General features: G+C 37.5%; 1 protein-coding gene across 2 annotated transcripts in view; it reads left to right on the top strand.

Moving 5' to 3' along the window:
• Nucleotides 1-27,714, top strand: part of RTN3 (reticulon 3) — a 57,376-nt gene that overhangs the window by 14,121 nt on the left and 15,541 nt on the right. Inside the window, 1 exon segment of one of the 2 annotated variants that reach the window (NM_001375430.1) lies at nt 9,361-11,718. Within the exon segment in view, the coding sequence (NP_001362359.1) occupies nt 9,361-11,718 (2,358 nt within the window). 2 annotated transcript variants of the gene reach the window in all.

The raw sequence follows: 27,714 nt of genomic DNA, 5'->3' as shown, positions 1-27,714 counted from the left end.
AGTGAATAAATCAGTTAACTTTTTGGCAAGCAAAACTTGTTTTCCTAGAGATTAAGCTGTAGCTTTCTGGGATTGTTTGTTTGTTTAATCTGCCAGCCAGTGAAGAAGGGAATCAAGTGTGATAGCTATTTGTTTGTGGGGGTAGTAGTACCAAGAATCTGCAAGAGAGAGCACTGTGTGCTCTGTTGAGTTGCACTAATAATAAAGTACAGTTTCATTTGTACTCGACCTAAAATGTAGGTCAGTGGAAAACCCTTATTTTAAAAAAAGGTAATTAAAGTCACTAGATAGGTCTGAGAAGCCCTGTACAAACAGATTATTGTCCCAGCTGGAATTCACTAGATGCAGAGTCTTGTTGCTGGTTTGATAGGAAGACTTTGACCTTATAAGAATAAAAACATAGTGGGATAAAGTGAAGGTAGTCTATTTCTTATGAAACATGATAGATAATTTGTTGCTTTTAAATTAGGCATAATATCAGGTCCCCCAGTCCCTTTGTAATGTTGTCATTGTGTGATTTTTGGATAACGTGGGTCAAATCAAGAACTTTTAAATTAAGTGTTTACATTAAAAGATAGGTATTTTGTCAATATTAGCAAATAATTCAGATCTACAAAGTGACTTGACGTCTGAAACCCAACCAGATTAATTTGCGGGATTTTTTTTTCCCATATGAGAAATTTAATAATTTAAGCCAGTAGGTATTACATGTGTTCCACTCTGGTGAAAATAGCATACTGTAGATGGAACAAATCATTACATTTTCTCTATTGTAAATATTTCAGTTTTTTTTTTAAGATTTTATTTATTCATGAGAGACACAGAGAGAGGCAGAGACACAGGCAGAGGGAGAAGCAGGCTCCCTTTGGGGAGTCCGATGCAGGACTCGATCCCAGGATCACAACCTGATCCAAAGACAGATGCTCAACCACTGAGCCACCCAGGTGCCCCTATTTCAGATCTTTTAAAATACATTCTTCATGGTTGTAACTTTTAGCCACTATTTTAATACAGAAAGGGGATCATTGATATCCTAAATAGTGTAACATGCAGGCTAGGTACAACATACCTAACGTATGGAACGTTGACAACATAACTATCATAGCTTAAAAACTTATTTTAATTCCTGTTAGGAAAAATTACGCATATATTCAAGTAGAATAGAGGTAAACGAAAAGGATTTTGCTAATTAAAAACTAATGTTTTAAGTAGGCTTCAGTGTCACAGTGAGTATGAGAGTTTGTGAAAGAAAATAGATTTGCCATTTTTCCTCTTTGCTTATAAAAAGATACTTTGACCAGTGCAGATTCAAGAAAATGTAATTGTTAAAAGGGTATTATTATAAAGAGGCAGTTAGGGATGTCTGGGTGGCTCAGCAGTTGAGCACATCTGCCTTCGGCCCAGGTGGTGATCCTGGAGTCCCGGGATTGAGTCCCACATTGGGCTCCCTGCATGGAGCCTGCTTCTGCCTGTGTCTCTGCCTCTCTCTCTCTCTGTGTCTCTCATGAATGAATAAATAAAATCTTAAAAAAAAAAGGGTAGTTAAAACTATATCCCTGAAGGTGTTCCAGTCTAGCCTCTGTTATTACTAACATTTTTATCCTGCAAAAAAAACACAATGTAAAAGTAACCTAGTTGGTGCTCTACTTCCTTGGCAGTCCTAGAGATCAGCCTGTTGTTTGAGGAGACACCTTGGCAAGTGATTCAGTGTATTCTAGAAGAGCCAAGAAGGGCCAGCTTTTAGTATGCCTCATAAAAATAAGGAAGAGGATGTTGGTGTCCTTGTTTCACTGGGGAGAATAGCTGGGACCAGTCTGCCCAGTGCAAGGCTTTTTTAATGACTGCTGCCACCAAGAGGAACCTTGAGTCCATCACTGGCATTAACCCAACTAATCTGTCTCTGGCTTCCATAACCCTTAGCCATTAATTTAGCCTTGAGAGTTATGCCTTACTTATATATATCTAAACCATAATAAGTAGTATGTAGCGATTATTAAATAGAACATTTTCATATTTAAGAATGACCTCTTCAGTCCTGAAATAGTTCTCATTGGCCTTCAGGGAAATGCATGTACAAAAAGCTGCCATTAATTTGGACTGAATAAAGGAAGGGCAATTAAATTTTTCAGAAGAAAATTATGTAATATTTATTAAATTGTACTACTTTGAAGTAGATAGTTTTTTAAGCTAGTAAAGCAAGCTTTTTTACAGCTATTAAATACATTTGTAATGACAATAGAATAATCAATTTCTTCTTGAATAAGTTGTATTCCTCAGTAGGTCCTTTGTAGTCTTATTGATTCCTTTTTTCTTATTAAGCAGAAGTTAATTTCATCCTAATCCCTGAGTGTTTCAAAATAGGGGAATAAATTTTTTTTTTTTTTTTTTTTTTTAGATTTTATTTGTTTATTTATTCATGATAATCACAGAGAGAGAGAGAGAGAGGCAGAGACACAGGCAGAGGGAGAAGCAGGCTCCATGCACCGGGAGCCCGACGTGGGATTCGATCCCGGGTCTCCAGGATCACGCCCTGGGCCAAAGGCAGGCGCCAAACCGCTGCGCCACCCAGGGATCCCTAGGGGAATAAATTTTAATGGTGTTTCCCTGTAATGTAAAAGAAAGATATTAAGAGGTATAGATGTAGGATGTGACTCATTTTTATTGAGCTTTCACCGTGTTCGATACTTTATGTGAATTGTTTAATCTGCACAGCCGGTTTTATGGAGGAAGGGTACTAGCTGAATTACCAGTTCAGGACACTAGGATTTTATTTTATTTTTTTATTTTTTTTGACACTGGGATTTTTTTTTTATTTTATTTTTTTAAATTTTTTATTTATTTATGATAGTCACACACACACACACAGAGAGAGAGAGAGAGAGAGAGAGAGGCAGAGACATAGAGACATAGGCAGAGGGAGAAGCAGGCTCCACGCACCGGGAGCCCGACGTGGGAGTCGATCCTGGGTCTCCAGGATCGCGCCCTGGGCCAAAGGCAGGTGCTAAACCGCTGCGCCACCCAGGGATCCCGACACTGGGATTTTAAATGGTGCAATAACTTGCTCAAGATCACAGAGTGAGTAAATGACACATGTAGAACTCCAAAGTCCATGCTCATAAACACTGCCTGTGGTAAAGATGATAAAGTATATTAGTCGTATTTTAGGGTTTGCAGATATTTTTAGAGATGTCATTTTGAGGTTAATGTTATAATCATGAGAGTAGAGAAAGAGGCAGAAATTACTATTTTAAGCGTATTGCTGTTAGTGATGTAATTTAGTATCATTGGGGGGCTGTGCTCCCTCCATCAGCACAAAATCAAACTCAAATTTGATTTCTACTTCTGAAACCTTTGATAAGGATGGAGGCTGAAAAATACTCTGATTTTTTTTTTAGAAAACATGGAAGAAAAGTAGGTGAAAATAAGATGGGAAAGAGAGGAACCTGAAGAACTGGAAGCACATTTGCAGTAACCAACATTTGCATTCAATTTGAGTAATGCAGTAGGCATCTGGAATAGGAAGTTAAACACTGAACTTTGGGGCAAGCATTTAAGGGAAAAAATTAGCCAGTTACAGCCTTTTTTTTTAACAAAAGCAAAACATTTTTCTTTGTACAGAAGAGACTTTTTGTTTAGAATCTAGCTTGGCTGCAAAGTGTCCGCTGGCTAACTTCCTATTTTGATGCTGTGGCTGGAAATTGCTGATACTGTTTTGCACGAAAATTTGTCTTTCCTTCCTGTTTTGTGAACATGAGAAAATTCAAGTGTAGGAAAACCTATACCTGAATATTTCGAGCCTCCTTTGTATGAATATGCATAGTATTTCTTCGCTGATGTGTATGGTTTTTCCATGATACAGCTATCCTTTAATTAAAAATACTGAATTTTAATTAAAAGTACTGAATTCTTAGGAGGGGGAAAGTCACCAGAGGGTAACTGTAACAGAATTCTAAGCTATTCACGCTTTTTAGGAAGAACTCTGATAATAGGATATAACATTCGTTATTGTTTACTTGTTTTTGGATTACGTTGTTTTCAGTAATTAAATTACCAACACCTGAATAAAAATGCTATCTTTTTTAAAAAGGCAGTTTGAGGAATAAGAAAGTAAAGAGAAGCTATTTTGAAGAACAGAGTAAAAGCAATATGTGAAGAGTTTTTTTTAATTTGAGTGCATTTACTTTATGTGAACACAATATTCACTTGGAAGTTGATTTTTCATCATATCATTGTTAATTCCCCACCTTGTCCTGTGAGATAAAATACTGTGGACATAGAAGAGGAAAATTCTACCTGAATTCCCACTATCCAGTCAAATGGAGCTTTTGCCTTATTCCAATCAAAATTTCGAGTTACTGTACTTTAATATTGGTCAGCAGAAGTATTTAAAGCAGGCACAAAAGACCACCCATACCCTACTAACCTTTAAGCTGTGCTTCTGGACAGGGACCGTCCAGGGGCAAGAGTAAGAGTGAAAAGCATCAGGCCCATCTGTGGGATTTCTACAGGACTAGAGTTCTAACGTGTAGTAAAGCTCTAGTTTTTAGACCAGGTTCATTACCTAGGAAACTTTAATGCAGATTGCATCCGTGTCAGGAAGGCAGAGGTAATACATGAAGTACTAGTAGTTCTAAAGTGTGAAAGGGAGTGTAAAAGTTGGCATCCAAGACTGCTTTTGTGCCAGGTTGTTTGTTGATTGTTCAGCTACTGGTACGTTGAACTAAAATACACTTTGACCTTGATGGTGGTAAAATGAAACATTTTTTTCAGGAAAAAGTTCTTTTTTCTTTCAACACTGGCTTTGAATTTTTTGGGCTGTCTTAAATGTTTTTACCTACAAAGAACCCAGCATGATTTTTGGAATGCCATAGGCATTTGTTTTGTAGTAACTGATTCAGAAGTTGCATCACCCAAATTTTTGAAATAGATAAAAGCTCTTTAAATTACTTTCTTTTATTTGAGAATGGTAGGAGGGAAAGTGTCTAAAATTCTGAAGGAGAATATGTGTTATATACTCTCCTTATCAAAAAAAAAAAACATATGATACGGAGTCTGAATGTCAGGTTTTTTTCTTTCTTGTTTTTTGAGAATGTGGTGTCTGGGGATATTTATGGAGGATTTACTAAGTGCCAGGTAGTGTTATAAGCACTTTTCACGTATTAACTCATTTAATCCTCAACGGCAATTCTCAAGTTTGATGTACAAGTATGACCATTTTTTAGATGGGATAAACCAGCTTGCCGAGGCCACATGGTTATTAGTAAGTATGATCACACTTAAAGATGATTTTGCATCTTTTAACATAAATTTTTGGTCTGGGAACAGTCTAGAAATTTACACTACGACTACCAACTTAATTTTCTAGTCTAATTTTGGATAGTACATTTAAGTGAAAACTTCTAAGTAGTTTAGGAAGATATGGGTAAGCAAGGAGCTCAGTATTGGATAAATTTGGGAATGTTCTCATGATTATTATGGGGTTATGAAGTTTTTCTCCTCTTACCATATATAATTCCCTTTTTAACAAACCTATTAGGTGTATAACCCTTTTGGTAGTAGAGCCATGCCATATTTTTAAGTAATTAGAATTCTTGAAAATGAATATGCACATTAAATCCTATTACAGTAAATAACTAAATTAGAAAATATTCATAATGAGGGAATTTTTTACTGATTTTGAGTAATGTTGAAAGTCTCCTTGTAGTGTATGTGAAGGTTTGGATCTTTTGAAAGAGGAAAGAGAATGGACATTTTCTGAGGTGTAAGATGATCTAAAGTTACTCTATCAGGCAGTTTTTACTAGTGTATAGTTTTTTTGTTTTTTTGTTTTTAGTGTATAGTATTTTAAAAACTAACAGCCTTCAAACTCCCTGGCGTCTTCTGCTGTTTTGCAAACTTGGACAACACCAGTGACTATTAAGAGCCATACTCACTAGTTGGAATAGTCTTTGCTTATGGGAGCTGTTCTAAAAAAGGCTTAGTAGATTCTGATCTCGTTCTATTTAATGTTTTCATGCCTTTATAAACTCTTTACTTCCAGCCCAGTTTTTTTCATTGTATTGGTACAAGTCAGCTCTGTCCAACTTTGTTAGGGTTTCATCTAGCCAAAGAAACTTCTTTTCATTTGCTGAAATTCTAAACATGATAATTAAAATTGAAGCACAGATGAAGATGCTGACTTATTTTGCTACATGTGGGAAAGCTGGATTGACAGTGGTGAGAGCTAGCACCTCCTATATCCCACAGTCTCAGGAATTAATGCAATATAGAGATCTGTTGGCCCCTAGGCTAGCCCCCCAGAAAGCACTATATATTGTCTATTGGATTAAGGTAAAACTGTATGGGAAGCTAATTAAAGTTATTTTTCTGTGCATAGTGGTGACATCACATTAAAGAATCTTAATTAGGGATCCCCGGGTGGCACAGCAGGTTAGCGCCTGCCTTTGGCCCAGGGTGCGATCCTGGAGACCCGGGATCGAATCCCACATCGGGCTCTCGTTGCATGGAGCAAGAATCTTAATTAAAGAATGTTAGAGGTTTATTTATTTATTTAAAGATTTTATTTATTTATTCATGAGAGACACACAGAGAGAGAGAGAGGCAGAGATATAGGCAGAGGGAGAAGCAGCCTCCCTGCAGCGAGCCCGACGCGGGACTCAATCCTGGGAATCCAGGATCAGGCCCTGGGCCGAAAGCAGGCACCACACTGCTGAGCCATCCCCACAGATCCCTAGAGGTTTTATTTAATTGCAGGACTTGCTGGTATTAATCTTCTAGCTTTACTTCAGATTACTATATACCTAACTTGAAACTTTTGGAGTATTAAGAGTTCAAGGAAATAGGAGAGAAACAAAGCTTGGAAAACTGACAAGTTCGTGCCCTGATAAAGCATGTTAGAATAGTTCCACCATGTTTCTCCCCCCAGTAATGTGCACATTATTTTATTAGCATTCAGGGTAGGTTGCTTTCTTTTTCATTTCTTAAAGCCCACCACCACCACATCATCATCATTTTACTTAATCATTTTGCTTATTGTCTGTCTCCTGCTCTGTGCTGTAAGCACCACAAATTCAGGGATTTTTTTGTTCACTGCTTTTAATCTAGTTTCTAAGACAGTGTCTGGCACATGATAGGCATTCGATATTTGTGGCATTATTACTTTTTTTTGTGGCATTATTACTAATTCATTTTGTCCCCTTTTGTCTATAGGATGATTGATCTGAGTCATCTGATATCTCAATCTCTATAAAATACATAAGCTGAGCATTCCCTGTAAGGTGGAGTCTGTTTTGATCATGTCAGAGTTCCATTCGTGTTTGAAAGGAGGGGTTCCCATACAGTTTTACCTTAATCCAGATTTAATCCATTAAATATTTCCTGGTAGAAACAGTAACCAGTAAGTTCAGTAATAGTACATAGCGCGATGTAAATGTATCCTGTAAATGAACTACTGAAAATGTAGTTCTTTTTTTTTTTTTTTCTAAGATTTTATTTATTCAATGAGAGACACAGAGGAAGAGGCAGAGACACACAGGCAGAGGGAGAAGCAGGCTCAATGCAGGAAGCCTGATGTGGGATTCCATTCCGGGACTCTGGGATCATGCCCTGAGCCAAAGTCAGATGCTTAACCGCTGAGCCACCCAGGTGTCCCAGTTTTGAACCTTTTAATCTATAATGCTGAGCTTCATTTACATTGTCTCCTTAATCTGGTGTTGAGTGCTATATAGTGATACTGTATTATACTATATAATGATAAATGCAAGTCATTTTTACTACATTAGAAGTAAATGTGAATTACAGCTTCAAATATTTTCTGTCCCCCTAGTACAGTACAGTTTGTACCACCAGACTGTTACTGTTTTTCCTCAATTTAAAAGACTTTTTCCCCAATGCCCAGATTACAGTTAAACTATCCTAAAGGTCAGATCCTATTACATGAAATTTCAGTGATATGTTGAAATAGAGGAACTTTATCTGGCATTTGGAAACATTTTGTAATAGTGGAATTTTATTTGTTGCAGTAGGATATTTAATTTTTATTTCTTTTAAGCTTTCTAAAATGATTTTGAATAAAGTCACAATTTTGCTTCTATTCAACTTTTTTTTTTTTTTTAAGATTTTATTTATTTATTAATGAGAGAGGCAGAGACACAGGCAGAGGGAGAAGCAGGCTTCATGCAGGAAGCCTGATGCTGGACTCAATCCCAGGACTCCAGGATCATGCCTTGGGCCGAAGACAGGCACTAAACTGCTGAGCCACCTAGGGATCCCCCATATTATTCAACTTCTCACATGAAAAAGAATATAAGCTGAATAGAAGTAATCCCAAAGGTTTTTCTCTTTCACAAATTCACAGTTACTCATTCACGCTCAAGACAGTGCTGTCCTGAGCCTGCTTAGGTCTCATCTACCAAACTGAATCTTTGATTCATACATTTGGAACTATTTATTTAAGACCTACCTTGTTCTAACTCCAGAGATAACAGCACTTATCCTTTGGAAGGTTGTTTTGATCTTTTCTTCAGTAAAAACTTGCTAGATTGGAAAGATGGGAAACAATGTGATAAATCGCTGGCTGCTGTGGTATTAATGATTAATAACATTTAATTAATGTATTACTTTTAGAATAATATTTTCTGTTTTAAAAAGATTTCTGGAGTTAACTCTTCTTAACCAAAGAACAAACAAAACCCCACCAGTTTACACAGTTCAGTGTTGATTAAACTGGCAAGTTGGTGCAAGAGATTCTGGAGCAGGCCAACTATTTCATACTCCAGTTTAAAATGAGGCCATCTGTACCTGAGACCAATCTTCCCTGTGGATAGAATAAAATAATTCTAGTCTGATTTTTAGGCTCGGGGGGATCCACTATATCTCCTGAGAATCAGAACTGTAATCACTTTTTTTCCCTTTTCAAATTGTCAAACTATAATAGTGGATTTGTAGAAGCTTTGTGTACCAAATTATACAGCCTATAGCTGAGAATATATCAATACTTCATAATACTGAGTGGTTTTGTATGGATTACATTGGATAGCTCTACCAAAAATACAGAGGGAAAGAAACTTCCCTAGATTTTATGTTTTACCTTTACAATGGAAAAAGTAGACTGAAAAATATTTGTCCTGAAAAATTTTTGTCATCTGCAATTTGTAGCATGATACAGCTTTTCTGTTCACTCTTGGCACTTTTATGCATGTTTTATAGGATAACTGTTGATCGTTGTTTTGTTGTGTGTGTGTACATCCTGTGTGTATATATATGTAACTTGGAAAATGAAAAGCATGCTGCTTGGCCTGACTAGCTAATGTGTGATTGTACCTGGTAAACAAACTTTTTTCTTTCAAATTCTGACTATAGAGGGATTGAGCTCTCTTTGCTCTGATGAGCCACCTTCAGAAACTATGACTTCCTCCCTTTTTTCGTCTTCTGAAATGCTTAACACTGACCTTACAGTACTGCATGGAGAAAAAAGCAAAGTGTTAGGCAGCCAGCCTATTTTAGCCAATGAAGGAAAAGAATATTTGGCTCTCCTAGATGTGAAAAAGATGGAAAAGCCTCAAGGAACCAGTAAAGACATAGCATATTCCCAAGTTTCTATTGCAGAAGTTCAGTGTAACCACCCTTCTGTTCCAGCCAGTATCCCAGATCATCCTGCTTTTTTCTCAAAGGAAGTTGGTCTAATGAAACAGCAAATAAATAAAGATCAAGAGTCCAGGAACCCAAATGAGGTACCAAGTACAGATGATAAAACTGGCTTGGATGCTGATGACAAGTTTACTTTGCTAACAGCCCAGAAACCACTAACCCAGCAGCCCAAGGCAGAAGGCATTTGTACATATTCCTTATCCCCATCTGAAGGTTCAGGAGGTGGTATTGTTGAAAAGGATTCCCCTGAGTCACCATTTGAAGTAATTATTGACAAAGAAGCATTTGACAAAGAATTTAAAGATGCATATAAGGAGAGCACAAATGATTTTGGTAGTTGGGCAATGCATATTGATAGAGAATCACCTGCAGACCTTTTAGAGTCTAATGACAAAGTATTTCCACTGAGAAGTAAAGAGGCAGGGCGTTACCCAGCCTGTGTGTTATTCACTAGACAGTTTTCACACACAACTGCAGCATTGGAAGAAGTGTCTAGGTGTGTGAATGATATGCATAACTTTACTAATGAAATATTGACTTGGGATTTGGTTCCCCAAGTGAAAGAAGAGAGCAATAAGTCTAACTGCATCACAAAAACTGCAGGACTTGATATGAGTGAGTATAATTCAGAAATCCCAGTTGTAAATCTTAAAACGAACACTTACCAGAAAATTCCTGTATGTTCTATTAATGGGAGCACTCCGGTCATTAAATCAGCAGGTGGTTGGGCACAGGCGTCTCTCCCACAAGAAAATGCTATCATTGAAATACCTGTGCCAGACTATCTCGATTCCACAAAGGAAATCAGTATCAAAGGTGTGGGAGGCAATGTGCAGAAACAAGACAACACACTTGCAGAGTTACCTGGATCTCCATGTGAGAAAGGTGTCTCTTTGGGTTCTGGAGTGGCCGCTGTGAAAGTGGTCTTACCTGATGGCAGCCTGAAAGGTGAGATGAACTGGCAGAGCTCTATATTAGGAGAAGCCACAGAGGCTGATAGTTCTGGTGAGTCTGATGACACAGTAATAGAGGACATCACAGCCAATATTTCATTTGAAAGGAACAAAATTCAAGCTGAAAAATCTGTTTCCATTCCAAGTGCTATTGTAAAAAGAGATGAAAGAGAAATTGAAGAGATTTTCATTTGCAATAGGGAAAATAAAACATCTGAAGACTCTGAAGGGCCAGTCAAAAAAAGCTCTGAGGCAGCACAAGTTCAGCCTGATATTCTTGAAAGGAGTCCAACTGGTGAGGCCACATGTTCACAAGTACCTGACATGAATGTCATGTCAGAAGATGTGGAACAGTCAGGTAGTATGAGTGAAGTTGCTTCTGAAAAGCCTGTTGCAGCTGAAAACCCCAAACTTCCTTCAGCTCTGTCTTCAGGTGTTCTTAAGGAGACAGAATTCTCACCAAATGCGACAACCTCTGCCTGTTTGGAGTCATTACATGAAAAAAGTGTTAAAGATGCAGATGATTCTTCCCCAGAGGACCTGATAGCAGCCTTTACAGAAACCAGAGAGAAAGGAATTGTAGAAAAAGGTACAGGAAATGCCTTTCAGGCAACATCAGAGACTACAGACTTTAAAACAACTCTTGCTGTGGAAGTCTTGCATGAAAATGAGTCAGGTGGTTCTGAAATTAAAGACATAAATAGCAAACACACTGAACAAAGCAAAGAAACCAATGGAATTGCGGTTCTGGATGTTTTCCCTGCCCAGGGTACTCCAACAGCATCTCTTGACTTAGAACAGGAACAGCTCACAATCAAAGCTCTTAAGGAACTGAGTGAAAGAAAGGTTGAGAAGTCAGCTTCTGTACAGGATAATGTAGAATCTCCTCCTGAAGAAATACTCAAGCAGGCTTTCACATGTGATCCAGAATCATCTTGGCTTCAGAGATCATATGATGTCCTAGAACACACAGAAGTTAATATTGGATCTGATCTTGAGATTCCCAAGAAGCCCGCAATTAGAGAAACTACTACTAGGGTAGATATTATTTCGCAGCTTAGTAAGACTGAAGTGATAAACAAGCAAGTTCTAGCAAGACTTCTCACAGACTTCTCAGGTAATCATTTACATTAGCAATACTGCATGTGATTAATTCTGCTTGATTGATTACTTATTAGAGTCATTTTTCTAAGTCTTTGACTTTATATCACCAAAATTATGGCTAGAACAAAAACACTGCATAATGGGGAAAGGTAGAATATTTTTTCATGGTTGTCTGATTTGGTTTTCTTATACAAATATTTCCCAAAATGGTAAATCAATATTCTCCTTAAAATATTTTTTTGCTCCAGCTTTTTTCTCCTTTCTTTACAGGTTGGCCTTAGAGCAATTGCTATGTTGCTACATTAAGAATATCATTAGGCATTTATTTATTTACAAAGCTTATTTTTGGGGCACCTGCATGGCTCAGTTGGTTAAGCAGCTGCCTTTGGCTCAGGTCATGATCCCAGGTTTCTGGATTGAGCCCCACAGGGTTCTGGATTGAGCAGGGAGCCTGCTTCTCCCTTTTTCTCACAAATAAATAAATAAAATCTTAAAAAAAATAACAAAGCTTATTTTTAAATCTCCATAATAGGAGCATTGCTGGCGGTTAGGTTTTTTGCTGTGGGCCTTGTGAAATCTATTTAGCAATCAAAGATAAAGGAATTCCTGCTGGGAATGACAGCATATGAAACTTTTAATTAATGTGATCTTATACTAGAGAGATTTTATGCTCTGAAAGTAGGTAACCAGTATTGTAGTACTGTTTTGTGAGTATTGCTTCAGAGAACTCATTCATTCTTCTACTTTGGACCTTATTTAATACTCTTTGGACCAAAATTTATTATGTGATACTAATTGTCTTCTATTTATGTAAATGATTACTGTTCTTGCAATCAGCCTTCAATTAAATTACTTCAAATGCTGTCTGTTCTGAGATCTTGGAAGGTATAAGAAGAAAGGGTATTTAAAGCCTTCCAAAAGGAAACCCCGTTTACTATATGGTCACTCTTAGTTACTATGCAGAGATCTGTGGTTTTCCAAACTTATGTGACAGTAGATTCCTTTTTCAGATGTCATATACCAGAGTTACGGTATTTAAAATAAAAATAAGACTTTCTTGGGATCCCTGGGTGGCGCAGTGGTTTAGCGCCTGCCTTTGGCCCAGGGCGCGATCCTGGAGACCCAGGATCGAATCCCACGTCGGGCTCCCGGTGCATGGAGCCTGCTTCTCCCTCTGCCTGTGTCTCTGCCTCTCTCTCTCTCTCTCTCTCTCTGTGTGACTATCATAAATAAATTAAAAAAAAAAAAAAAAGACTTTCTTGTTGGGATAAACTTACAAATGTGATTATATCACTTCCTTTTTCTTCCTTTTTTTTTTTTTTTTGGTAAGCATTTTATTATGTACAGAATGATGGGGAGGTCCAGCCCTTAGCAGCCACTTTCCTGTCCTGGTGGCAGCCAGAACACTGGTCAGCTCCTCTTGCTGGGGTGCCTCTCAAAAGGAGTGAAACCACACACCTCTCAGATCTTGTCCTGCACTAGTTTGATGTGCTTGGTTAGGTGCCCATGCCAGCAGCAGTGCCTTGGCTTGCTCATGTTCTTGGTCTCCTTGTGACCCTTGTTGAGGTCCACCACCATGGGTTCTGCAGAACCAAGGCTGCTTGCTCTCCAGCTGTGGCAGAAAGGCATCATTTACTTTTTATTTCCTTACTGAAGACCACAGACAGACTACTTGGCCTTTCTAAATTTTAATCTTTAAAATAGAGATAATTGTGCTTACCTTATAATAATATTGTGGGGATTAAATGTAGACATGCAGGTAATGCAGTGCTTAGCATATAATATTCATTTAGCACAAAGTACAGGACCTGGCATGTAGTAGATACTGGATAATTATTTGTAATTGTTAAGTGAATGAATTGTTCAGTATCAGTGAAAACATCGAGACTGTTTTATGAACTTTTTGAAGTGGCAGTTAAGGATAGCTGTTATACTCAATAATGTTGCTGAACTTGGATTAAGGAGTGCTAAATTTTCGTTATTGCTTTTACAGCATCTAGAAGGCTTTGGATAATTAAGTTATGTCACCTTTTCGGTCCTCAGTTTCCTTATCTGTAAAGTGAGGATGTTGAAGGAGATGATCTTCAATATCATTTTAATAATATGATTCTCTGATATATTCTAGGTTTCTTTATGAGTTGTCATAATTCTTACAGGTTGTTCTTTTGAGTGGTAAGCATATGGGAATGAAACTACAAGAATTTCAGTGTCTAATTTTGGCAAATTCCTGCTTTAGTGTGACCTTAGATAACTCACCTAACTGGTTTGGCATGTTCCTTTGTTAATATGGTAATAATTATTTTGCCCTGCTTCATAGTGTTGTAGTAAACAAAGTACTGTGTAAATACTAATCCTTAGTAATTCCTCACTGAGTTATTTAATTTATTGTGAGAGGTGAAAAGGACTATGGAAATTTAGGATACTTGTCACTGGCCACATTCTATGATTAGTAGACATTTTTAGATGCTATAAAGACCAATATAGGAGCACCTGAGTGGCTTAGTGGTTAAGCCTTTGCCTTTGGCTCAAGTCATGGTCCCAGAGTCCTGGGATTGAGTCCACATTGGGCTTCCCATGGGGGAGCCTGCTTCTCCTTCTGCCTGTGTGTCTCTGCCTCTGTGTGTCTTTCATGAATAATTAAAAAAAAAAAAAAAAAAAAAACACAGTATAATTAGACCAAGAAGCTAAAAGGTCTTCTTTGCAGGCTTCAAAATAGAAAACTTTTTAAAATTGTCTTACTTTATGAATAAATCTTCTAAAATATGACTACTTCAGCAAAATACATCAGTCTCTAGTTCTAAGTAGTATATCGGAATAGTCTTCCCTTTAAAGTAAAATCAGTTCTGTAATTATGTTCTGCCTGAAATTGTTGGGGAAAATAGGCAAAAGAAACCATGGAAAATATTAATGGTATTTTACATTTCTTTTGCTATTTTATGGTACATTGTGTACAAGTTACTAATGAAGTGTGTCATTTCCTTTACGAGGATATTATAGTTCAGTAAAAATGGGTATGACCTATAGTATAACTAATCATTTAGGGAAAATTTAGATCCCTGCTCATATACCTAATTGGGTGAGGACAGGTTTTTGGATTTTCGTATCTAGATTGTTAAGAAGGCAAGGAAATAGGCATATATATATGTATTTAGAGAGAGTTCTAGAAGAGAGAGAGCATCTTAAGCCAGCTCCATGCCCAGCATAGAGCCTGTTGCAGGGCTCAGTTTCATGACCCCGAGATGACAACAGAGCCAAAATCAAGTGTCAAATACTTAACTGAGCCACCCAGGCACCCCTACAAAGGTGTTTTTTGTAACAGTGTTTAAAATATTGGCATATGTCTCAGTGTCTTATGACCTTTCTGTGCAGTTGAATATTCAGCCATTGGAGTTGTTACAGGTTTGTGGGGTTTTTTAAGAAACGGAAAAATACAGAAAAGTACAAAAAGACATACTCATATTTTTACATGTAGAATTAACTTCTGCGAATTAGCATTAATGGCCATATTTGCTTCTAAAGAACCCTTTGATTACCACCTGACCCACTTACTCCCTTCTTCTCTTACCCAGAGGTAAACACCATTGTGGACCTTATAAATCTTTCCAGCTTGGTTTTTTTGTTGTTGTTGTTATTGTTGTTGCTTTGTTTTGTTTTGTTTTGTTTTGTTTTCCAGCTTGTTTTAAATGTATGCATATGGAGTATTATTTTGTGTTTTCAAACCTTTATGAATATTACCATCTTTGTTACATAAATTGTTTCATTTGACATTAGGCTTTTTTAACTCTTTCCATATTGAATACATAAAATTTGAAATGAATAATGTATTCATTTTAACAGCTATACTACAATCCATTTTATCTTTGTTATTTCCCTTTTGATTAGGATGTGGGTTATTTTCCATTTTTACTCTTACAGTGTTGAAGTTAACATCTTTGTACTTGTCTGGTTTTACACATATACAGATATTTCTCTAGGGTCAGAGTGCCACTGCTTATCAGTTTAACTTTTTGGTTTGTGCATTATTTTTCTAGTTATTGTCAATTTGCCATCAAAGTTGGAGTCCTGTTGTTAGGTGAAAATGTTTACAATTTTTTTTAATTTACATAATCTCTACACCCAGTGTGGGGCTTGAATTTAAGATCCCAGGATCAAGAGTTCACACACTGTACTGACTCAGCCAGCTAGGCACCCCCAAGTGTTCATAATTTATTAATAAATAATGTATTCTTGAACACCTGGCAGAGTTTTTGTTATATAGTGCATGATTACAGTAGAAAAACACAAGTTAGAAAAGAAAGTATTCAGAGTAATTATGAAAAGTAAATCTAAGGGGGCCTGGGTGGCTCAGTCAGTTGAGTGTCTGACTCTGGATTTTGGCTCAGATCATGATCCTCAGAGTCATGAAATTGAACCCCACATTGAGCTCCATGCTAAGCACAGAGTCCACTTAAGATCCTCTCTCTTTCTGCCCCTTCCCCTACTCATACACACAGGTTCCCTCTCTTTAAAAAAAGAAAAGGGAATCCATATTGGGGCGCCTCACTGGCTTAGAACATGTGACTTTTGATCGTCAGGTCATGAGTTTGAGCCCCATGTTGATGTAGAATTACTTAAAACTTAAAAACATTTTATTTTAGATATATCTATATACCCACATACCGTGAAGCTGAAGTAAATCTTTAAAAAATAACATCACACTGGTTTTTCTTGCAGTATGATCAAATAGGCTTTATTGGAACTGACCTTTCTGCATATAACTATATATTCTGGACAAAATTGGAAAAAACAAAAAGACCTGAAGGCACTGGAAAATGAACAAAAGCAGGCAGATATTCTGAAAATGAGCTGATGCTTTTAAGAAGAGACAGCATGGAATATGTTTTCCATTTTAACTGCTTGTAGCCAGGTGACAGGCTGAAGTTGGCACCTGACAAGTTGGCTAAAAATTGTAAGGAAATACAAGAGGACAGAATTTGGGTCAGCCACAGCCATTCAACTACTGGAAAGGGTTGGAGGAATCCTGGAAAAAAGAGATCCAGAGAGTGAGAGCCTAAAATTCTGTGTACGTACTCTCTATATACGTCTCTTTTTAATCTTTGAACTACACACGTGCATGGAAGACTATGCGCAGCTCAGCTAAAGAGAAAAGAAGTGAACTAAGATTTGAGATGTTGCCCAAGAGGCAAGAGATTGCATTTGGGTCCAGCCAAATTTAACTGCATAATGAAACAAATGATAGTACCTCCAAAGGAATATAACAGAGTCCAGAGACTGTACAATATTCACAGTGTCCAAGATACAATATGAAACCATACATTTTAAAAACCAGGAAGATATGAACCAGACTGAAGAAAAAAAGACAACCAACAGAAACTAACTTCATTTGTTAGAATTGGGAAGCGGGTTTTAAGGCAGCTATTATAATGAAATAAAGGAAAATGCACTTGCATTGAATGAAAAGAAAGGAAATCTCAATTGAGAAATAGAAACAAAAAAAGAGCCAAGTGGAAATTCTAGAACCATAAAGTACAGCAGTTGAAAATAAAATTCACTGAGCGGCGTTAACATCAGTGTAAAGTACAGCAGCTAAAATTATAATTCACCAAGTGGCCTTAACAGGAAAATGGAGATCACAAAGGGAAGAGTCAGTGAACTTGATGATTGATAGATGATGAGCAGAAAATTATCCAACCCAAAGAACAGAAAGAACAGTGTATTACTGAACTTGAGGGACCTTTGGGACATAATTATAAGATCTAACTAATATAATTGGAAGTTTCACAAGGAGAGGAGATGAGAGACAGAAGAAGAATATATTTGAAGATAAAGTAGAAAAAATTTTCAGACTCTAAAAAACATTTGCTAATTAAAGAAGCCTAATGATACATATTTAGGATAAGGAAAAGGAAAAAACATACCTTGGTACAGGTGTCAGGGGTCCCTAAGATGACCTTCAGGCCCAGTGATTTGCTAGAAAGACTAGAATGAAAGACTAGAATGCTAGAAAGCATTCATAAAGTATTACACTAAGGGTTACTAGTTTCTTGCAGCAAAAGGACATATCAGAGTTGGCAAAGGAGAAAGGCATGTGGGATAAAGTCCAGGAGAAACCAGGTGCAAGCTTCCAGGTGTCTAGTGGAGTCACACAGGGATGCTCTTAATTTTCCCATCATTGACGTGACAGCATGTGCAGTGTTGCCAACAAGAGAAGCTTACTCAGTGCTTGGTGTCTAGAATGCCACACAGTGCCCACGACTGACCTCAGCTACTCAGACCCCAAAGCAAAAGCAGATGTTCTCCATAAATCATATTTTTTTAAAGACTTTATTTATTTATTCATGATAGACACAGAGAGAGAGAGAGAGGCAGAGACACAGGCAGAGAGAGAAACAGGCTCCATGCAGGGAGCCCGATATGGGACTTGATTCTGGGTCTCCAGGATAACATCCCAGGCTGAAGCACTAAACCACTGGGCCACTGGGGATGCCCGTAAATCATATTGTTATGATAAGCTTACCTGGTCACCCTGGTACAGCATCGCTCAAGTCAAGCATGCAAAAACACCAGCCGGAATATTCCAGGAGCTCACAGTTCATCTCCTAGGAGCCAGCCAAGGGCCGGTCCTAAAGACAGACCTACCTTTGGCCAGTGTAAGGTTTGAGCATTTCAGGCCTATGAGTTAACCCTTTCCTACACAGTATTATAGTCAAATTACTGAAGCCAAAGATGAGGAGAAAATATTAAAAGTAGCTAAAGAACAATGACCTATAAAAGGGAATGGTAGTTGTAATTGTAGTTGTAAGCGCTTGCTTCTTACCAGATACCACAAATGCCAGAAGACTGAAATAACATAAAGTGCCAAATGGGGAGAAACCTCAACCCAGATTTCTCTATTCAACAAAAATACCCTGCAGGAATAAAGGCAAAATAAAGACATTATTAGATAAAAGAAAAATGAGAATTTGTCACCAAGAGATCTACACTATAAGAAACACTAAAGGAAGTTCTTCAGATTAAAGGGAGTTGACACCAGATAGAAACTCAGACCTTCAGGAAGGAATGAAGAGCTTTAGAAATACTAAATACCTGAAACAATATTAAAGATTTATTTTTTCAGAATTCCTGGCTGGCTCAGTCAGTAGAGCATGTGACTCTTGATCTTGTGGTTGTGAGTTCAAGCCCCACATTGGGTGTAGAGCTTATTTTTAAAAGGGAGGGTACTTGGGTGGCTCAGTGGGTTAAATTCTTGGTTTCAGCTCATGTCTTGAACTCAGTGTCCTGAGATGGAGCCCTGCATCAGGCTCCACGATGAGTATGGAGCCCACTTAAGATCATCTTCATCTCCATCTCCCCCCCCCCCAATCCCACTCACGTGCTCTCTCTCGTGCATGCGTGCGTTCTCTCTCTGTCTCCTTTCTCTTCTCTCTCTCTAAAGACAGGGGGAGACTTAAGTCAACCATATTCAATACATTAGTGGACTACCCACTACAATCAATAGAGTGGAAGACTGCGTAAAACTGCAGACCCAACCATATGCTGACTATAAAAGGTGCACGTTAAAGACAAGTAAAAAGTAAATGGATGGAAAAATATATAAAATGAATTCTATAAAAAATACATAAACGAATACCATGCAAAAGTTAAGTATAAGACAACAAAGGATGTTACCACCAATGAAAAATGATGTGTTGTCATAAGAGGTCTCAAGATATCTTCATAGTCAAATGTATATGTGCCTAATAACAGCTTCAAAATACATGAAGCAAAATTTTACAGAATTAAGGAAAGAAGTAGGCAATTCTAAAAGCATAGTTGGAGATTTTAATACCTCTTTCTCATCAATTGATAGACCAACACACACACACACAGATCTGAGCACCACAATCAGCCACTTTGCCCTAGATGATATTTATAGAGCACTATCATACAATGGCAGGATACATACTCTTGCAGTTAGACAGGAAATATATTTACCAATGTAGACAATATACTAGACCATTAAAAAAACAGTAAATTTAAAAGATTGAAAACATACAAAATATGTTCTAAGACCATAATGAAATTAAATTTTAAAGCAATGAAAATAAAATACCTAAGAAAATTCCTAAGCATTTGGAAATTAAGCAAGATACTTTCACATAATTTGTAGCTCAAAGAAGAAATCTCAAAAAAAATTGTTAAAGTTGTAATTAAACTGAATAACAGTGAAAATACAGTATACCATACTTTTGGAATGCAGTGCTAAAAGGGAAATTTATAGCTCTGAATGCTTATATTAAAAGGAAAAATACCTATATTCAGTGATTTATGGTTTCAACTTAAGAACTTAGAAAAATAGGCACCTGGCTAGTTCAATCAGTAGAGCATGCAGCTCTTGATCTTGGAATTGTAAATTGGAACTTCGTGTTGGGTGTAGAGATTACTTAAAAACACAGTCTTTTAAAAAAAACAAGTAACAATTTTCAAAAACTAGAGCAAAATAAACCCAGAATGAGTAGAACAAAATACTAAAAATAAGAGCAGGAATTGATGGAATAAAAACCAAAATTAACAAGGCCAAAACTTGCTAACTAGAAACAATCAACAAAATTGATTTCTTGGACTGATCAAGAAGAAAGCCAGATTACCAATATCAAGCATGAAAAAAGGAGTTACCACTTGAGATCCCACCGGTATTTAAAGGATAACAATATCATGAACAACTTTATGCGTTTATCAACTTAGATGAAATGGACAGACTGACTCCTTGAAAAATACAACTTATTGAAACTAACACAATTTCTATTAAATTCATTATAAAAATCTCACACAAAAAAGTTCAGGTCCAAAGGTTTTACTGGCACTCTTTCAAGCATTTAAGGAAAAAGGAGAGAACACTTCTCAGCTGTCAGGTATGTAGTAATACTTAAACTGGACAAAGACATTGCAAAAAAAAAAAAAATTATAGATTGATACCCCCCTTGAACACAATAAAATTAGGAATCCTTCACAAAATATTAGCAAATCAAATCTGGCCATGTAGCTAAAGGTTAATGCACCATGAATAAGTACAGTTTGTTCCAGGAATACAAGCTTGTTCTAAGACTGCAGAATCAGTTAACATAATTCACCACATTAATATAACAGAAAAACTGTGATTGTTTCAATCAGTATAGAGAAGGCATTTGAAAAAGCTCAACATCCTTTTTCTGATAAAAATTTTCAGCAAACTAGGAAGAGAAGGTAATCTCCTCAATCTAGTAAATGACATCTATTGAAAACTCCGCTATCACACTTACTGCCAAAATATTGAGCTCTTTCCCCTTGAGATTGGGTATAAGTCAGGATTGTTCATTCACTACTTGTATTCAACATTGCACTGTAGGTGCTATCACTGAATTACAAGAGATAGAAATAAAAGGAATAAAAATCGGAAAAGAAGTTGTTAAATGGTCTTAGTTTGCAGTTGACATGATTGTTTAGATAGAAAATCCTAAGGAATTTATAAAACAGCTACCAGGACTACTAAATGGATTTAGCAGGGTTATAGGATATTAGATTAGTGCACAAAACTCAGTTTGGTTATGTACTGGCAGCAAATAGAAAGTGAAATTTTTAAAAAATTATTTTCCTTACTAAAATAGTAGAAGGAGATGACTTATTGTACACATGTTACACTCAGCTACAAATGAAAACAGAATTAGTCCTGAAAGTCATAAGTATGGGCAAAAGACCAAAAAGGACTGTTTTTGTATGAGCAAGGTGGGTCTCTCATAGGTAGTCATGATCAGATGGCAAGGATACTCAAGATCCATTGAATCAAGCTCTAGAAAGTAGGCATGCAGTCTAACAAATTGTGCCTGTATCCCTGGCCTCTAGCTTTCCTTATTTCTACTCCTGTGGCTTCCACTACACAAGCCAGTGGTTTATTTGGACCTCTGCCTCATCTTCTTTTAAGCTTCAGCCTACACATGTGTTTCTTCCTCCACTTGGCTCTCTTGGCACAGAGGTTTCTAAGAAGATGGTGCTAGAACTAAGGGAGACCAGAAAATGAAATTCTAAAACAATAGCATCAAAAGCCCTAAGATAGGAATAAATTGAACAACAACAAAAAATGTTCAAGTCTTCTATACTCAAAACTGCAAAGAGAAGCTTAAGAACTAAGAGGAAAGCTATGCTGTGTTTATGGACTGGATGCCTTATTATTGTTAAGATGTCAGTCCTACCCAGATTCATCATCAATGGATTCAGTTCAAAATCCCAAAGGATTTTTTTCTATAGAAATTGGTAGGCTCCTTCTAAAATGTCTATGGAAATACACACAACCTAGAAAATCCAAAGCAATTTTGGAAAAAAAGCTGGAGGACTTGGAATACTCACTTCAAGACCCTATAAAACGTAATAAAGATGTTGTACTTGCAGAGGAGTCAACAAATAGGTCTAAGAAACAAAGAATTCAGAAACAACTTACCACAAATTTAGAAACTTAAATCAACACTTTGGTTACCTCATAGTTTTCATGGATTGGAAACTCTGGGCACAGGTTAGCTAAAATAAAGTGTGCTCTGGAAACACCAGGTATGAACAGGATTGTGATCTTATCTGAGACGAGGGGTTCCCTTCACAGATTGTTGGCAGAGTTCAATTCCTGGAGGTTGTACAACTAGATCCCGTTTTCTTGCTTGCTGGCTATGGGCTGGGGATCATACTTAGCTCATAGTTTCATGGACCTCTCCTAACATGGTAGATTACTTCAAAACTATCAGAGGAGAATTCCTCTCCAGTCCACTACCAGATCTTTTTTTTTTTTTTTTTTAAGTCTTTTTTTTTTTTTAATTCATGAGAGAGAGGGAGGCAGACACACAGGCAGAGGGAGACGTAGGCTCCATGCAGGGAGCCCGATATGGGACTAGATCCCGGGTCTCCAGGATCAGGCCCCAGGCCAAAGGCAGGCGCTAAACCCGCTGAGCCACTCAGGCATCCCTCCACTACCAGATCTTAACGTAACAGATACAAACACAAAAGTGACTACTGTCTCATCATACTCACAGATTCTGCTCACATTGCGGGCAGGAGAAAAGTTTTTTGTTTGTTTGTTTTTTAGGCGAAAGTATTATACAGGACCTGTACACCCAGGCCAAGAGCCTCAGGAACCATCTTAGCATTCTGCCTTCCACAGTCCCTACTTCACACAATATGCAAAAATTAATTTAAAATGGATTGGAGGGCAGCCCTGGTGGCACAGCGGTTTAGCGCTGCCTGCTGCCCGGGCTGTGATCCTTGAGACCCAGGATCGAGTCCCACATCGGGCTGTCTGCATGGAGCCTGCTTCTCCCTCTGCCTGTGTCTCTGCCTCTCTCTCTCTCTCTCATGAATAAATACATAAAATCTTCAAAAAAAAATGGAGTGGAGACCTGAACATAAAAATTAAAACTTTTAGAAGAAAGCATAGGATATCTTCATGAATTGTAAAATAAAAGTCTTTTACACCATAGAATGTACTGGCCATAAAATAAAAACTTGATAAATTAGACTTCATCAAAATGAAAACCTGCTCATTAAAAGATGCCATCAATAGCCAAAGCATTGACCAGGAAAAAGTATTTTCAAAACATGTCTGATGAAGGACTAGCATCTAGGAAATACTAAAAACATTTCAGCAATAAAAGGAAAACAACACAATAAACTGAGCCAAAAAGATTCTTACATTTCACAAAAGGAGATACACGAATAACCAGCAATCCAATAAAAATGTGTTTAACATGGGGAGTCTTCCCAGAATTAAAATAAGACATTACTGCATATCTACCCAAATGACTGAAATGGACAACTGAAACGCTCATAAATTTTTGGTAAGAATGTATATGTACTTCAGAGAAAGATTGGTCAGTTTCTTTAGCAAACTAAACCTGAAGCTACCTTGTAACCCCATTATGGAAAAATGAAAATGTGTTCATACAAAAACTTGTTCATAGCAGTTTTAATCATCACAGCTCAAAACTGGAACTAGTCATCCACCAGTAAGGGAATATGGAACCTGCGATACAGCTAGTTACCTTTTGATACTTGGGGCAATATGGATGATTCTCAGGAATTATGCCAAGTGAAAGAAGCAGTACAAACAACTCACACTGCATGATTCCACTTAGGTGAAATCCTAGAACAAGAAAACTGGTCTATGTAGGAAAAAGAATCAAAGCAGTCACCTACTATCCCAAGAGTAGGGTATTCCTGTGAAACCCTCTATGAGCCAAAATGGAAAGCTTTCCAAAAGTTCACATTAAGCCACTTTGCTTTTACAAAAGATCTACATTAGTATGGTCATGCCTTTTTTTTTTTTTTTTTTTTCATGGCTTTTTTCATAACAGCAAAAATCCTCTTTGGATTTCTTTCAGTAGGCAGAAATCGGTACTAATGTAGGTCTTCCGTAAAAGCACAGTGGCTTAATGTGAACCTTCGGAAAGCAGAGGATACCTGTATAGTAAAACGTCAATAGATAGTTGTCATGGTCACACAGCAATGCAGATGTGCTTAGCATCACTGAATTGAATACTTAAAAATGGTTAAGATGGTAAATTTTATGTGTATTTTACCATCATAAAAAGTAAACGTAAGATTTATAAAATCTAGTGTTTATATGGGTGTTCATTCTGAACTCTTTTCAACTTTGCAGTATGTTGGAAAATAAAGCAGAGGGAAGAGACAAGCTGTTCCAGTTACTAATTAGATTTTTATTGTTTCCATGGGGGAAAGAGCTGCTAGGGAAATGGAGAGAATAAGATCTTAAAAGTCAAAGGTATATGTATGACCTTACGCTTTACTTTTAAAATTTCTTTTGCTTATTACTGATAAAAATTTTAGAGATTGCCAGCTTTTTTAGAAGAAGAGAATTTTATGTCACATACTGTTGGAAGGAAGTCTGAAGCCACAGCCCTACCCGTATTGCTTACCAGATCATCAAAGAAGTATACAAGTCCAAGTATATCAATAACTATAGCAGAAATAGAGTGCCATAACCTGACTAACATGGAAGGTAAAATTAGAAATAAATGTGTACAAAAAGCATAAATTACTTTTTAAATTTTATTTGGCTTTCACTATTAGCAATTAACTAGTGCTCTGTTTAATTTTAGATTGGATCTCATGTCTTCTGCAGACTTCAGTTCAGACTTTTCTTAATTGGAGAATTTAATATTTATCCTACATGTGCAAAGAACCAGCCAGATCTAGAAGGGAAAAAGGGATAGAAAACTAAAGCCAGAGTTTTGGGTCAATCCCATCATGATTTAGTACTGCATTTATTATCTTTAATTATATTCTTTAGATAACTAAGTTCAGAATTTCACATTTTCAGATCTGCCTAGCCATTTTGTTGTGGAGAGGTAGTCCGTGCCATTTTGTTTTGTGTGCTTTATAAATCTGAAATCCAGGGCAAAAGGGACTGTTAGGCAATTTTAATGAACGAAAAACTATTTTTTCTTGATAGTCTCAGATGAGTGCTAGTTTAAAAGGGATTCCTACAAATTTCTGTGGCCCACTGCCAGGTACATTCATGGCCAAAAGGGTGTGCATTTGTCTTTGACAGTACAGCTTTTGTGTTCTGCAGTGATCTTTCTGTGCCTTTTTGAAGGGAATGCCTTTGGTTAGGGTAAATCTGTAGCAGAACAGACTATTAACCCATTTCAGCAGTCACAAAATTTGAATCTGAATATATAAACACATTATCCAGTATCTTTTATGACTCAAAATGTGGCTGCTTTTATTATGAGCTATTAATGTAAAAATAACCAGAGAATAATCAGTGTGAAAACACGTATTTTTCTTTACATAAATAATTGTTTATTAAAAAAAAACTTAACTGCATGTTTCCCCTTTATTAATAAAATTTCCCTTTTATGGTCATAAGGCCTGGCTTTTTTTTTTTTTTCCTCCTATTCACATTTACATTTTCTTAGAGGGACCGGTGGGTGGCTTAGCAGTAGAGCATCTGTCTGTCTTTGGCCCAGGGCATGATCCTGGAGTCTTGGATCAAGTCCCACATTGGTCTCACTGCCTGTGACTCTGCCCCTCTCTATGTCTCTCTCATGAATAAATAAAATCTTTATTAAAATTTTTTTCTTAGAGATGTATATTACAAATTTTGAAAAACTAATGAATATAGAATAAGTTCTACAGACTATTGAATTCTCTTGAGTTGTAGATATATTCTCTCCTTTTTTAAAAAGATTTTATTTATTCATTTGATAGAGCACAAGGGAGGGGTGGGGAGGGGCAGAGGAAGAGAGTTAAGTAGACTGCCTGCTGAGCTGAATCCCAGGACCCTGGGATCATGATGACCTGAGCTAAAGGCAGATGCTTAACTGAGCCACCCAGGCAACCTGAGTTTGGAAATTTATTCTTAAAAATGAAGTCAAAGTTGATTAACTGCTAAAACCTAAAATTTCATATACATTTATTCCTTTTCAGAATGAGCATTTCAACAACATTTCTTTTCTTCCTTGGAGGTGTATACTTTGGAGAGTAGTCAGTTGACCTTTGAAAATGACTGAAGTTAGAGTCAAACCAGGAGCTCTCCCTAAACTTAGTAATAGAAATCAATAGGTAGGGGGATCCCTGGATGGCTCAGTGGTTTAGTGCCTGCCTTCAGCCCAGGGCATGGTCCTTGAGTCCCATATCAGGCTTCCTGCATGGAGCCTGCTTCTCTCTCTGCCTATGTCTCTGCCCTCTCTCTCTCTGTGTCTATCATGAATAAATAAATAAAATTTTTTAAAAAATCAATAGGTAGGGACTCAACAAGATTTACTGATGTTCTCACTTGGATGGACTGGTTCCAGTTACTTTTTCCTTAGCTTCGAGCTCGCCATTGGATGTGTTAGTGCTCTCTTCTGGCATAAGGAAGGTACTGCAGCTGGCATCCTTAAATAATACGGGCAAGAGACCGATGTCCTATTAAGTTTTTGGGTTTTTTTTAAGATTTTATTTATTTATTCATGAGAGAGAGAGAGAGAGAGAGAGAGGCAGAGACACAGGCAGAGGGAGAAGCAGGCTCCATGCAGGGAGCCCGACGTGGGACTCAATCCCAGGTCTCCAGGATCAGGCGCTGGCTGAAGGCTGCGCTAAACCGCTGAGCCACCTGGGCTGCCCTTAAAATCAAACTAATATGATCACATTACAGAATATTTGATAAAAGGGAGAAGTCACTCATAATTTTACCTACAATATAACCACCCTTGGTGAATACAGACATTCTTTGTCAAATGCTTCATCTGCCATTAGCAAAATAAATTAACTGAGCAGTGAAGTTAATATATTTACTTAGTTATAAAAAGATTACATTGTGTATTGAAATGGATTCTAAGAAAATGTAAGCATAATTCATACAGCACAAGACTTTATTTATTTATTTATTTTATGATAGTCACACAGAGAGAGAGGCAGAGACACAGGCAGAGGGAGAAGCAGGCTCCATGCACTGGGAGCCCGATGTGGGATTCGATCCCGGGTCTCCAGGATTGCGCCCTGGGCCAAAGGCAGGTGCCAAACCGCTGCGCCACCCAGGGATACCCAGCACAAGACTTTTTTTTTTTTTTTTTTAATTTTTATTTATTTATGATAGTCACAGAGAGAGAGAGAGACAGGCAGAGACATAGGCAGAGGGAGAAGCAGGCTCCATGCACTGGGAGCCCGAGTGGGATTTGATCCCGGGTCTCCAGGATCGCGCCCTGGGCCAAAGGCAGGCGCCAAACTGCTGCGCCACCCAGGGATCCCTCCCCGGCCCAAGACTTTAAAGATAATTGAGACACACCTGGATAAAATTAAGAATTCTTCAAATGAAAATAAATTTTAGATAATATGATACTAGGGACACCTGGGTGGCTCAGCGGTTGAGCGGCTGCCTTTGGCTCAGGGCACAATCCCAGAGTCCCAAGATTGAGTCCCACATCGGGCTCCCTGCAAGGAGCCTGCTTCTCCCTCTGCCTGTGTCTCTGCCTCTCTCTCTCTCTCTCATGAATGAATAAATAAAATCTTA

Source organism: Canis lupus, chromosome 18, assembly GCF_011100685.1.
Source record: "Canis lupus familiaris isolate Mischka breed German Shepherd chromosome 18, alternate assembly UU_Cfam_GSD_1.0, whole genome shotgun sequence".
In the NCBI taxonomy this organism is placed as follows: Eukaryota; Metazoa; Chordata; class Mammalia; order Carnivora; family Canidae; genus Canis; species Canis lupus.
This window is presented reverse-complemented; position numbering and strand designations above follow the sequence as displayed.